The sequence below is a fragment of the Octodon degus genome, unplaced genomic scaffold (assembly GCF_000260255.1).
Source record: "Octodon degus isolate 3935 unplaced genomic scaffold, OctDeg1.0 scaffold00006, whole genome shotgun sequence".
NCBI lineage: Eukaryota > Metazoa > Chordata > Mammalia > Rodentia > Octodontidae > Octodon > Octodon degus.
Window position 1 is genome coordinate 32794536 of NW_004524582.1, and position 12877 is coordinate 32807412.

The window sequence follows — 12877 nt, forward strand, 5'->3', positions numbered from 1 at the left end:
CTTATTCTATTGAGCTATCTCCTCAGCCCCTCTAGTTTCTTAAGGTAGAAGCAGAATTCATTGATTTGATCTACCTTATTTTGTTATATAAGATTTAATCTAATATAAATAGTTAATAAGACTTAAAAATTTCCCTTGAAGTTTGGCTTTCTGGCATTCAATTAATTCTGATAGGTTGTATTTTCATTTCTATTTAACTAAAAGATACCTTTCTGGTAATTTTTTCAATGTCATTTGATATGTGTATTATTTAGAAGTATGTTTCCAAACATTTGGTGACTTTCCAAATATCCTTTTGTTATTGATTTCTAATTTAATTCTGTTGTGGTAAAATGATAATCTTTGCATTAATTGAATTATTTTACACTTACTCAGACTTGTACAGCCTCCAAAAAGATCTGTCTTGGTAAATGGTCCATGTGTAGTTGGAAAGAATGCATTCTGCTACTCAAGGGTAGAATATTCTGCTACTCAAGGATAGAATATTCTATAAACACCAATTGGAGCAAGTTGGCTGATAGTGTTGTCTAAGTTTATATATTCTTGCTGATGATCCAGCTATCCAGAGAGGACATGGAAATCTCTAACCATAATTATGGGGATTCTTTCCTTCTTGCAGTTCAATCTCCCTGAAGTTTTTGCTTCATGTATTTTGAAGCTTTTGATAGGGTAAAAATATTTAGATTATTATTTCTTCCCAATGAAGTGACTCCTTTAATTCTTTTTTTTTTTTTTTTTTTCAGAACTGGGGATTGAACTCAGGCCCTTGCGCTTGCCAGGGAAGCACTTATTCCACTTAACCATCTTCCCGGCCCCTCCTTTAATTCTCTATTTATCTATTTTTAAATGTTTTTGATTGCTACAGGGCCTCACTGCGTAGCTCAGACTTGTGATGATCCACCTGCTTTCCACCTCCCCAGCACTGGGATTACAGGCATGCATCACCATGCCCAGACTCTGTGGCAGACTCAGCCTGTCCTGGGGGCAGGGCTGCTGTGGCATGTGGTGCTGTTGATCAAACCTCGGTCTCTGTGCTTGCCTAAGCTTGCCTCAGCAGGTGCTTTAGTTCACTGATCTGTCTCGCCAGCCCCTGACTCCTTTATTTTTACAAAATTATTCTTTTATCCCTAGTAATGTTCTTTCTTTGACTTTTGTTTTGCCTAATATTGAACTATTAATTTGTATTAGTAAAATGAAATGTTAAGTAGTTTTTTCTTTTTTGGCTTCACACAGTTTACTTAACTGAAATGGACTTCCATTTGTTCTGAAGTGAACTTCCATTTATTTTGATACTTCTTTTCCCCATGGTGATTTACAGGATCTTCAAGCCAATATAAATATTTTATAAATATTTGAACATTTGAGTACACACCTGCACAATACCTCAGCAATATTTTTCAGTGAGAAAAACACTGAAGAATAAAGATAAGACAATTACTAGGTACAGTGAAAATCTGCTGCAGATATTTCTGAGGTAAGAAGGTACCACATACCTGTTCAACTAAGAAACCACCCTTATAACACAGGATGATTTTTTATTTTTATGTAGGACCTAGAACAATTAGGCTGCCACTTAGGTGCTGAATGGCAGAGCATCATCCTCAGCTGATGCCATAAATTCATAGGGAATAGGTTCCAACAACTCAGGGTCCTTCCTATTGGTTCTCACAAAGCGCACTTCTCTGGGTGGGGCAGGCTGACACTTCAGTTGAACCCAGGGACCTTTCTCTCTGGCTTCCTCCTTTTTCTGATCATTTTCTTCAACACATTTCAGGAAGCTATCATGACCTTTTGAGTGTTTGATATGCTCAATACACACAGTAATCCTCTTGGCAAGTATCTTGCCCTTGCTTGTTTACAACAATGCCATCAGCATGCTGGATAACATTGTATACTCTTCCTGTTTTGCCTGGTAGCATTTGTGAGGCATTCATTTTTGCACAGTACCCATTCCCTTGATGTCTACAATATCACCTTTTTTGTCAGTTTGCCTGTATGTGGACAAAGGAGCAACCTTATGTTTTCTAAATGGCCTGGAGAACTATACCAGGTTCCCCTCCTCTTGCCCTTTGTGTTAGTCATTTTGGCAAATTGCTGGAAGATAGTGGCTCTGTTACATAGTTTTAGAAATAATAAAATATAATTTAATATTAATATTAAAATAGCTAATTCAGTTTTCTTTTAATATTATTATGATATTTTCCTTTTTTTTTTTCTCCGAACGCCTTCAGGGCAGGTTTGGCTGACTTGAGTTGTGGGGATCAAACCACAGCAACCTGAGCCTGACTGCTTTGTTGAAGCATCCACTTAAAGAACTGAGCTAAGGGGTAGGACCCTATTATGGTATTTTCCATCATTTTACTTCTAAACTGTTTGCTTCTTTATATTTAAACATTTCTTTGTGTACACCCTGATTTCTATTTGCCATTATTTTTCTTCTGTGTAAAAGATAACCTAAAACATTTCAGGTGGTGTGGGTCTGCCACTGATGTATTCTTCTGCCTTTTGTAGTTGTGGAAATATCTGTTTCACTCTTCTTTTTTTATATATATATAAATTTGTTATTTCACTTTTTTTTTCTTTTCTTTTTTTTTTTGGTCTCTTTGAAACAGGTTTCACTATGAAGTTCAGGCTGGCCTTAAACTCATGTTGTAGCCCAAGCTGGCCTTACACTCCTGGCAATCCTCCTGTCCCAACCTCCTGAATGCTAGGAGTATAGGCATAACCAACCACGCTTGGCCTCATTTTTACTTTTGAAAGTTAGTTTTTCAAAGCACAAAATTCTCAGTTGAAAGAATTGTTTTTTCTCTCAGCACTTGGAAGATATTACTTTGTTTGTATTCTTATTATCTTTGCCTCTCTCCTTTTTTTTCCATCTTTTTCTCTAGCACCTTTTAGCTTTTTCTCTTTATCATTAGTCTTGAAAATTTTGATTATGATACACATTGGTATACTATCTTCACATCTCTTGTGGTTGGGATTCATTAAGTGTCTTGGGACCTATGGGCCAATAATTTTCACTAAACTTGGACAATTGCTGGACATTATTTAAACCCCTTTCTCTTTCCTCTTCTGCTTTGGGGGGCTCCACTTCCTTAATACTGGGCCACTTGTGTTTATCCCTCATCTATATGATGCTCATCTTTCTTCCTTCTCTCTTCCTTCCTTTGGATGGTGCATCAGCCAGCTGAGATAAGCAGCCTAGCAGGAGGGAAGACTCATTCTGGATCAAGGTTTCAATCATAAAGGCCTGACCATGCTTCTTTGGGGTCTTGGTAAGGCAGAGGACAGTGTCCCCTGCAGAGCATGCAGCCAGAGACCTCATTTCTTTCCCTTAGGTTCTGCCCCTCCTAGCAGCACCACAGGCTAACAGTCAAGCTTCCAAAATATAGACCTTTGGGGACATCAAGATCTAGACTATAACCAATAGTTTATATTATTGTGTCCTTTATTTCACCAATCTTTTCATGTGGGAACCATTATTAATCCTATCACATATTTTCATATCAGACATAATTTTTACTTCTAGCAATTTAGTTTGTATCTTTTTAATATCTTCCAATCTGTATTTAATTTTTCAATTTATTGAGTGAGTAATGATTATTTTAATGTCCCTGCCTGCTAATTTCAACATCTGTGTCCATTATTGGTTAGTTTCAGTACATGGTTACTTCTACTATGAGTTTCTTTTCCTGTTCCTTTGCATGCCAGATAACCTTTGTGTGCAGGGAAACATTATAGATTGTATTTGATTGGGTAATGGATACTTCTGTACTCCCATTAAAATGCTCGAGCTTTGTTCTGGTATGTATTTTATTTGGAAACATTTTTCTCCCTTTCTGATCTTGATTTTATGACTTGTTGTGGCCAGAGAAATGGTCTGTCTAAAGCTAATTACTTCCCACCCTTTCCTGCAGAATGTCTGTGAATTCTGAGCTTTTCAAGAATAATAGGAACAGGTCCTATTCCTGGCAATAGGTGCAAAATAAGCGATGTTCCCTAATCCTTTGGATGGTTTTCTCCAGTCCTTGCTACTTTTCTCTCACTTATGCAAGAATCAGTTCTCTTTGGACTACCCAGCTCTCTGATGGACTCAGTAAAATGATGATTTCATTGATTAGCTGGCTTCTCCCTCTTGTTAGTGTGGGAGCAACTTCCATTGGTCTGATACTCTCCCTGTTTGCTTGTGTTGCTGCGTGAGCTGCCAGACGACCACTGTTTTCCTGCATTAGGATGGCTCACTAATCACTGGCTCTCCAGCTCCTTAGACTGGTGTCCCTCCTGATTTTCCCTGTACTCTAAACATGGTGCTCGAAACACTGGGCTGTAATAGCCTATTTCCTAGTGTTTACCTTGCAAGATCACAAGCTTTTTACCTGCACCTCTGTTCCTAGAACATGTGGGCACTGCTTATTGAATGGAAAACCCTATGTGGGATCTACTCCTAATCTGTCTTCGAATGTCTCAAATCTGGTTTGGGATCATCACAAGGATCATCATGCACTGGCAGCACGGCCATTCCTCCTCCCCGTGCTGCCTGCCACCTGAGGTGCAAGCTGGAAATGCGGCCTTCACTTAGTCTGACTCCTCCCCCTCCACCTAAGATACCCCAGGGCTCACTGTCAGCCCTTGCTCTGTGTGGCCCTCCTACACCTACTGCACCTCTCAGGAAGGCCTTCTCATGGGAACTCTGAGGACCTTTGCTCTGTCTGTCCCTGCCAGGAGCCGCATTCTTCCATCCAATCCCTCCTTATCACACATGGCTTTCGATGTCCCTTCTAAGGTTTCCACAGCAGCAGGGCCAGTTCTTGTCAATGCCCCATTTCACTGCAGGGTCACTCGTGATGCTGGCTCAGAATTCATCAATGTTATGAAATTCAAAATATCTGACCTTTCACGTTATGTTTTTACAAGTTCTTTAGTGTCCCAATTTCTTTTTCTTCTAGGTTTGTATTTAACCTTTTTTTTAAAGTTATAGCTATATTATGTTGAAATATTAAAATCTGGGCCCTATTGAGCTGGATTTTTTATTTGATTTCTTTGTTAGTGACTGATTTTTTCCCTCTTAACTTACTTTTCTAACTACATGTTCACTATTTCAGTAGCATACTTGTATTAGGTTTTTCTACTGATCTGGGTTGGAGCCAAATTAATATTTTGTCTACTATAGTAATGCTTTGATACGTTTTATAATTCCATGAGCCCTCAGGCACTCCCTGGCCTTCAGGCCATACTCTTTTTTTTACCTTGTTCCGTTTATTACCTTGTTCCCTAGATTCCTAAACACTTTTTTCAGCCCAGCCTTCTTGCCTGGCCACTCCCTGGTACTTCTGGTTTCTGCTCAGGAGATGGATGTGTCCTCAGGAGGCCTTGCTTGACCCATCCTCCTGCTGCCACAAAGCTCAGTAAAGTGCCCCTCTTTCTAAATAAAAGTGTGGAGGCCTGTATAATGCACATCCATGAAGCCAGCATCCAGCTCAGCACTTATGTGTCCCTTGAAGGCATTAAAGTCACTGTTCTTCCTTTCCCAGGTCTGATCTTCCCAAGTTGGTGCCCTTTTCTGTCCCAGATGTAGAGTTTATTTTGCCATCTATATTCCTTAAATAATAGATGGGCTTTATGCTCTTTTAAACTTAGCATAAATAGTAGCATACTGTACTTATCTGCATATGATTTGCTGTTTTCATTTTACATTGTTTTGAGATATATCCATGTTGACAAAAGAAGCTTTAGTTCGCTCATCTTGGCTGCTACCTGGTGTGTCATTAGAGAAATGTACTAGATTATTTGCAAGTACTTCACTGATAAAAATAATGCAGAGAAGGGCCATGCTGCAGTGAATATTTGTGTGCCAGTGTCTCCCTGTGTCGCCAGCCTTGCTGACCATAGGGCATGCTGGTGTTCACCTCTCTGAATGCCACGAGTACTTCATAGGTGAGTGCCACATGATGTCATTGCCCCACAAACTCCCTGGCCATTGCATTTTTTAATTTTTAATTTTTTCCAGTATGATAAGTTTTTCTAAGGAATTGATTCATTTTGTCTAAGTTGTGAAATTCATGTTTGTGTATAGTGGTTTATAGCATTCCCTTATCCTTTTGACATCTGTAGGATCTAAGTAATGTTTCCTACTTAACTCCTGATACTATTTCTTCTTTTTTTTCTAATCAATGTAGTGACAGTTTTGTCATTGTATGGATCTTTTCAAATAATAATCTATATATTTCATTGATTTTTATCTATTGTTCTTCTATTATCAATGTATTGGCTTCAATTCTTTCCTTTCTTCTGCTTGATTTGGGCTTATTTTGCTTTTTATTCTTTAGGTTCTTGAGTTGGGAGCTTAAGCTATTGCTTTGAGTCTTACATATAAGCCTTTTCAGTGCTATAAAATTCCATCTCAGCATTGCTCTAGCTGTATCCCCATTTTGATGCATTCATTTTGTCAAAGGAAAACTGCACCAGGCAGAATTTAAACAGGCAAGGAAGAATTTATCCAAGACTCATGCCGTAAGGAAAGATTGAACCAACCCAGACATAGCAAGGCAGAAGAGCCTTGCAGCCCGCAGTGCATGGAAAATGACTGAGGAACTCAGCCAGGTGTCTGGGCCAGAGGATTCTTGCTAACATGGCTAAGCTTACTCGGCCTTTTCTATGGTATTGACTGAAGCAGTACCATGTTCATCTAAAAGTTTTCTGCCTTGCAAGTCTGTCATTTCCCTGGTCCTCTGGCTGTGAGGGCAGGCTTTTGTTGGGCTTTCTTTTGTCCATGGCTGTTGGCACCCAGTCTGGGACACACTAGGCATAGAGAAACTGGAGCTCAGCTCTGTGGTTCTTTGGTTCTCATAGTCCCTCACCAGTCTCCTTTCCTTTGTCCACCTTTCAGTCTTCTCATGTTGGCAGTATACATAGGATCCTGGTTTCATGGTGCCACCTGTAAGTATTTCATCCCCAGCAGCACCTCTTGCTCCCTACAAGTTTTCTGTCCTCTCAAACTGAAGTCTCTGTTATTTTCCAAGAGGGGTTCCACTGAGAATAAGGAAGTTGTGCTCAGTAGGAACTGACTTTCAATTAGAACAACTAAAGAGTAGAAAAAATAAGTGGTAGAGATCTAAAAGATCTAAAATAATACAGATCTGTGCTCTGTATTGTTAACATTTTAATTTCAGAACCTTCCCTGTAGTGTCCAGACTCAGCCAAGTTTATTATAAGACTGCATTGAAAGTGAGACTCCAGATCCAATCTGCTGCTCCTCTTGCTGCTCTGGGAGGGAATGGCAGCTCCCCTGGGATAGGGAGAGATGCTGAGGGAGGGTGCAAAGCAGCAGGGAGCTAACCTGGCAGAGGCAGACTATCTGATAGAGGAAAATAGAACTCCCAACCTGCTAGACGTCCAAAAGGCTGAGCCTGTGTTCTGTCAATCAATAAATGAATTCTAGGACCAATGGAGGATAAGTGTAGGAAGAATTTATTTCAAGAAAGAAAGCTTCCCTCGCTGTTCGTGCACCTGCAAGCATGGTGAATGTTCCCAAAACCTGGCGAACTTTCTGTAAGACGTGTGACAAGCATCAACCCCACAAAGTGACACAGTACAAGAAAGGCAAAGATTCTCTATATGCCCAGGGAAAGCGGCGTTATGACAGGAAACAGAGTGGCTATGGTGGGCAGACTAAGCCAATTTTCCGGAAGAAGACCAAAACTACAAAGAAGATTGTCCTGAGACTTGAGTGTGTTGAGCCCAACTGCAGATCCAAGAGAATGCTGGCTATTAAGAGATGCAAGCATTTTGAACTGGGAGGAGATAAGAAAAGAAAGGGCCAAGTGATCCAGTTTTAACTTTTCATGTTTTTTGTTGTGAAGACAATAAAATCTTGCTGTATTCACTGAAAGAAAGAAAGAAAGAAAGAAAGAAAGAAAGAAAGAAAGAAAGAAAGAAAGAAAGAAAGCTTCTGTCTAAAAGGGACAAAAGGGGGCCCAGAAAGTAGATGGCCCATCAACTCTACTTCCCAGGAGTGTTTTATTGACTAAAGCCATGAGGTAAGTTGGGCTCAAGGTGGGACAGAATTATAATCAATTAAGATTACAAGTATAGTCACTTAGGCAATATTGATCCAATGGGAATTCACAAGGCGGGTATGAGGTGGGACAAGACTATGGTGAACCAATAAGGTTATAACAAGTATAGGCCCATGGGTAATATTGGTTAAATGGAGAACACATTAAGAAGCAGGTCACATAGCAAGCACTCAGAGGATAGACAACATTTGTGGAAGGAGTGGGTTAAGGAGGTTTGGTCCCCACACCAAGGTGACTGATGCCTGCTTAAAATATCAATTACTGCTGTTCATCCCTAGGGAAAGTATATGAGTGATTAGTTCCTTTTTTCCTGAAGTCTGGTCTTCAGTGAATGCACCTCCAGCCACAATTGTCTTCAGCATTGACATCTCAAAGACCCAGCCCTGTCTGACTGCCTACACAATTTCTACCTAACTTAGATATCTATAATATTCCAGGAGCACCAACTAACCTCTCTGCTGCCAAATTTCTATGGGCCCCCAAGGAATGGCTTAGAGGGGGAATTCATGGGTCCTGTGTGCCTCTGATAAGGAAACGAAGATCCCTTCCTCTGCTCAGTTCTGTGTGAACCGTGAGGGGAGCTGGGACAGGGATGCTCTAAATCCTGGTCCTCAGGGAACGTACAGCTGACCTTCAGAACATGGCAGTGTTACCAGGGCCAAGGCCTAGTTGGCAGAAGAGAGACATCAGATCCTGCCGTGGTAAGATCATGGACTGCAGAAGCAGAAGCAGACAATGCAGGCAATGCAAGCAGAAGCAATACAGTCCACCATTAATATAGGGAAATAAAACTCCAACCTGAAAGATGCCTGGGACAAGTTCGTGTTCTCTAAAACCAAAGGATGAATTTTAGGAACAATGGAGGTTAAGAGCAGAATATACTTACTGGGGGAGAGAAAACTCCTGTCCAAAAGAGGGACAGAAGAGGACCCAAGTGAGTTGCAAATTTTAGCCTACTCCATGAGATAATTTTAATTTATCCCCAACAAAAGTGAAAGAGCTATTTCTCACTTATCATTCTAGTTGTATAGGAAATGTCTATGCTGTTTCCTAAGCACAGCCATTCATGTGTTGTTATTTGATGAATATTTTGTGGTTTTTCCTCAGGGCACAAACTGCATCTGGGTAAGAAGAGCCTTGCTCTCTGATGACAATATTTATACCTCATGTTCATCGGGATGATATAAATGGTGTGGTAGCTAGTATGAATGATTCTAATCAAGGTCTTTATGTTATTTTTCTGCTTTGCTGATGTATATCCCTCCCACATAACATAATTTAAATGTCTATCAAAATATTTATTAGCAAGATGTTCATAAATCATGTAATTGTTGGTAGATTTACATCATGAACCAAATGAACTTTTAAAATCTTACAGTTGTAGGAGTGAATTTTTCATTGCTGGAACAAAAACACCCAACATCCACAGCTTAAGGAGAAGTTTATTTTTGGCTTGTGTTTCAAAGGGTTAGTCCAGAATTGGTGGGCTTCAGGGCAGAAATGGCATGGAAAGTCCTGCCAAAAGAAAGCTGCTTTCCTTTGGGAGCTGGGAGGCAGAGTGAGAAGGATGAGCTGGGGACAAGGGTACCCACTCAGTGACCACACCCATAACAGCACATTCAGCTGTGAACTCAGCATTGGGTTAATCAACTGATGAGTACAGTCCCCTCATGATCCAATCACCTTGCAAAAGCCCCACCTCTGAACACATGTGAGTTTTGGGGGACATTTTACATCTAAACCATAACGTCCTACCTTGGCCCCCAAAAGACTCATGTGCATCTCATTATGCAAAAAATTTCAAGAGTCACCAAAGTCCTAATTTTTGCATTGCTCAAATATCCAAGTCTGCTTTGGCACTCAAGGCAAGCTCTTAACTGTGAGCCCTTGTGAAACTCAACAAGAGTTAAATACACCTAAGCACCATTTTGGCCCACTGGCCATAGGTTAGATATTGAGATTTAATTTTCACATGTGGTCAGTGTGAAGGGACAAGCTCATGTGACATAGATAACATGAAGCTGACCCCAGGAATCTCATGCAAAGGTTCTCACATGTGGGAACATGTGTTGAAAGGGGGTGGCCTCCTCACCTGAGGAGATTAATGGGAGCCCACTCGCACCAGGCCATATGGTGTCTGCGAGCTCTTATCACTTCCTCTTTCTTCCTCAGAAAGGCACAGTCCCACCTGTGTGTGATGCTTGATTTTTGGCCTTTGACAGCATCCACCTGCTAGCATGACGTTCGGCTTGGGTGCGGTCGTGGGCCTGTGAGGCCTGTGTTTCCATCTGCACCAAGCACTCTGCTTTCCTCCAAGAGGCTGTGCAGGAGCTCTGACACATGATGTGCACATTTGTGGATGTGAACTATGAATGTGAGCATATGTGCACAGATATGACTGCTACACAGTGTGAGAAGCAACAGGAAAGGCATCAGCTACCGAGCTTACGTGTGCCCACACCTTCCTGCATAGACTTTGCTGGGGGTACTTGAAGAAATGCATGTGGTTCTTGGCTTCTTCCTGTCTCCTTTCCTGGAAATTCACCATGTCTATTTGTCAGCTCCACTCCTCAGGGAACCAAAGTACTCTCTCCTTCCCTCACAGGATCCAGGAAGACTTCCTGTGACTGCCTTTCAATTTTGTGCATTTGAATGCTGTGTTACATGAGTTGTGTGTCTAACACACATATCATGGCAAATGGTAACTCCTAGAAGGTCAGGTTTGTATCTGATAATGCTGAGCTGCTACCCTTCCCAAAGTCATTCCTTGGCTCTGTGTATGTAGTGGACATGTAATATTAGAGACATGTGATGGGCGTAAGCAAAAATAAGGAGTTAAAGTCAAAAGTGGCCATTTGTGTATTGCATGTGTTCAATAATGGGTGATGGATATGCTTGAGATGCACAACAGCCTTACTCAGTAAGCAGGAATATTAAGCACAATCTGTGTGCAAGGCACAGCTGAAAGGGGGGATCCAGAACCTGGTTATTCAGTGTTTGTGCTCAGTGTTTGGACTGACATTTGGAAGATGCAGTCAGAGGCTCCTTCTTCGTCTTGGTCACTTTCTTGCTCCTGAGACATAATACCTGACACTTGCGATTTAAAGGAGAGATTTGTTGTCTCGCAGTTTGCGTAGATTTAGTTAGTAGGTTGTTACCAGGGCAGAAGCATTGCAGTGGTAGGGCCTGGAAGAGGAGAGTTGCTCAGGCCATGGCTTGAAAGCAGAGAAGGGAAGGGGCTTAACCCTTCCAGATAATGCCCTCAGGAACCCATCTCTGTGAAGACCTGACCTTCTAACACCATGTCAGCAATACCACCTCCATTTTCCAATCATCTTCCAAAAGTCCTGCCTATTGAGTCCAGGAGGCCCAGGCATGTAGATTAAAATCGTAAGAGGGATTTGTGCTGAGACTTGAAGGAAGGATGAGAGGATGTTTTGGGGTCAAACCCAGTGCCACCCAAGAACAACTGAAAAAGGCTTATAGGAAACTGGCTTTGAAGTACCACCCTGATTAGAATCTAAATGAAGAAGAAAAGTTTAAACTGATTTCTCAAGCTTATTAAGTTCTCTCTGATGCCAAGAAAAGGAACTTATATAACAAAGGAGGAGAATTAAGGAGGGTAGAGCAGGTAGCAGTTTGGGGTCCCCCGTGGATATCTTTGAGATGTTTTTTGGAGGAGGAGAAAGGATGCAGAGGCTGGGGAGATGGCTCAGTGGAATAAGTGCTTCCCTGGCAAGCACAAGGGTCTGAGTTCAATCCCTGGTTCCACCAAAATAAATAAACAAATAAATAAATAAATAAATAAATAAATAAATAAAAAGAAAGGATGCAGGGAGAAAGGAGAGGTAAAAATGTGGTGCATCAGTCCTCAGTTACCTTAGAAGATTTATATAATGGTGTCACAAGGAAACTGGCTCTGCCAAAGAATGTGATTTGTGACAAATGTGAAGTCCAAGGTGGTAAGGAGAGGAGCTGTGGAGTGTCTCAACTGCCAAGGTGCTAGAATGCAAATAAGTATTCATCAGATAAGACCTGGAATGGTTCAGCAAATTCAGTCTGGGTGCATGGAGTGCCCGGTCCTTGGGCAACATATCAGCCCCAAGGATAGGTTTAAGAGCTATGGAAGGAAGACAGAGCAAAGATTCTAGAGATTCATAGTGACGAAGGCATGAAAGGTGGCTGGGAGATAATATTCCATGGTGAGGGAGACCCAGAACCAGTGCTAGAGCCAGGAGACATTATCATTGTCAGCTCAGAAGGACCAGGCTGATTTTACTCGAAAGAAGACTTTCCTTGTGTATGGATGTAAGGCTCGTTGGAGCACTGCAGCTTCCAAAAGCTGTCCATTCCTTGCAACTTCACCTCTCATCCAGGTCAAATTTTCAAGCATGGAGACATCAATGTGAGCTAAATGAAGACATGTCAATTTAGTGTAGACTGTTTGAAAAGGATCATCTCATCATTGAATTTAAGATAAACTTTCTTTAAAATGGCCTTTTTTCCCCCTGATAAGCTCTCTTTGCTGGAAAAACTCTTACCTAAAAGGAGGGAAGTAGCAGAGACTGATGAAATCCCAGCACTCAGAAAGCTGAAGCAGGAGGATTCTGGGAGTCCCAGACCCTCCTGGGCCACAGAGTGAGCTCAAGGCCAGCTCGAGCTGCATAGCGAGACCCTGTCTCAAAAAGACAAAATAAGTTAAATGGTGAATAAATGCAAATACAAAAGCTCTGATGTTTCCCTGTATATCTGATGACTTCCATGTGTAGGATGACACTTATTCCCTAGAAAAGTACCTAACC

General features: G+C 41.3%; 2 protein-coding genes across 4 annotated transcripts in view; both read left to right on the plus strand.

The window, feature by feature from the left end:
• Poln (DNA polymerase nu) overlaps window positions 1-12877 on the plus strand; it is a 157313-nt gene that overhangs the window by 98511 nt on the left and 45925 nt on the right. The window lies entirely within an intron of this gene.
• On the plus strand, window positions 7515-7835 carry LOC105743311 (60S ribosomal protein L36a-like). The gene has a single exon (XM_012516604.1). It carries the CDS (start codon window positions 7515-7517, stop codon window positions 7833-7835), a length of 321 nt encoding a protein of 106 aa, XP_012372058.1.

Excerpts from the sequence above, each read along its gene's own strand:
- LOC105743311 (XM_012516604.1), top strand. The coding sequence starts at position 7,515 with ATGGTGAATGTTCCCAAAACCTGGCGAACTTTCTGTAAGACGTGTGAC.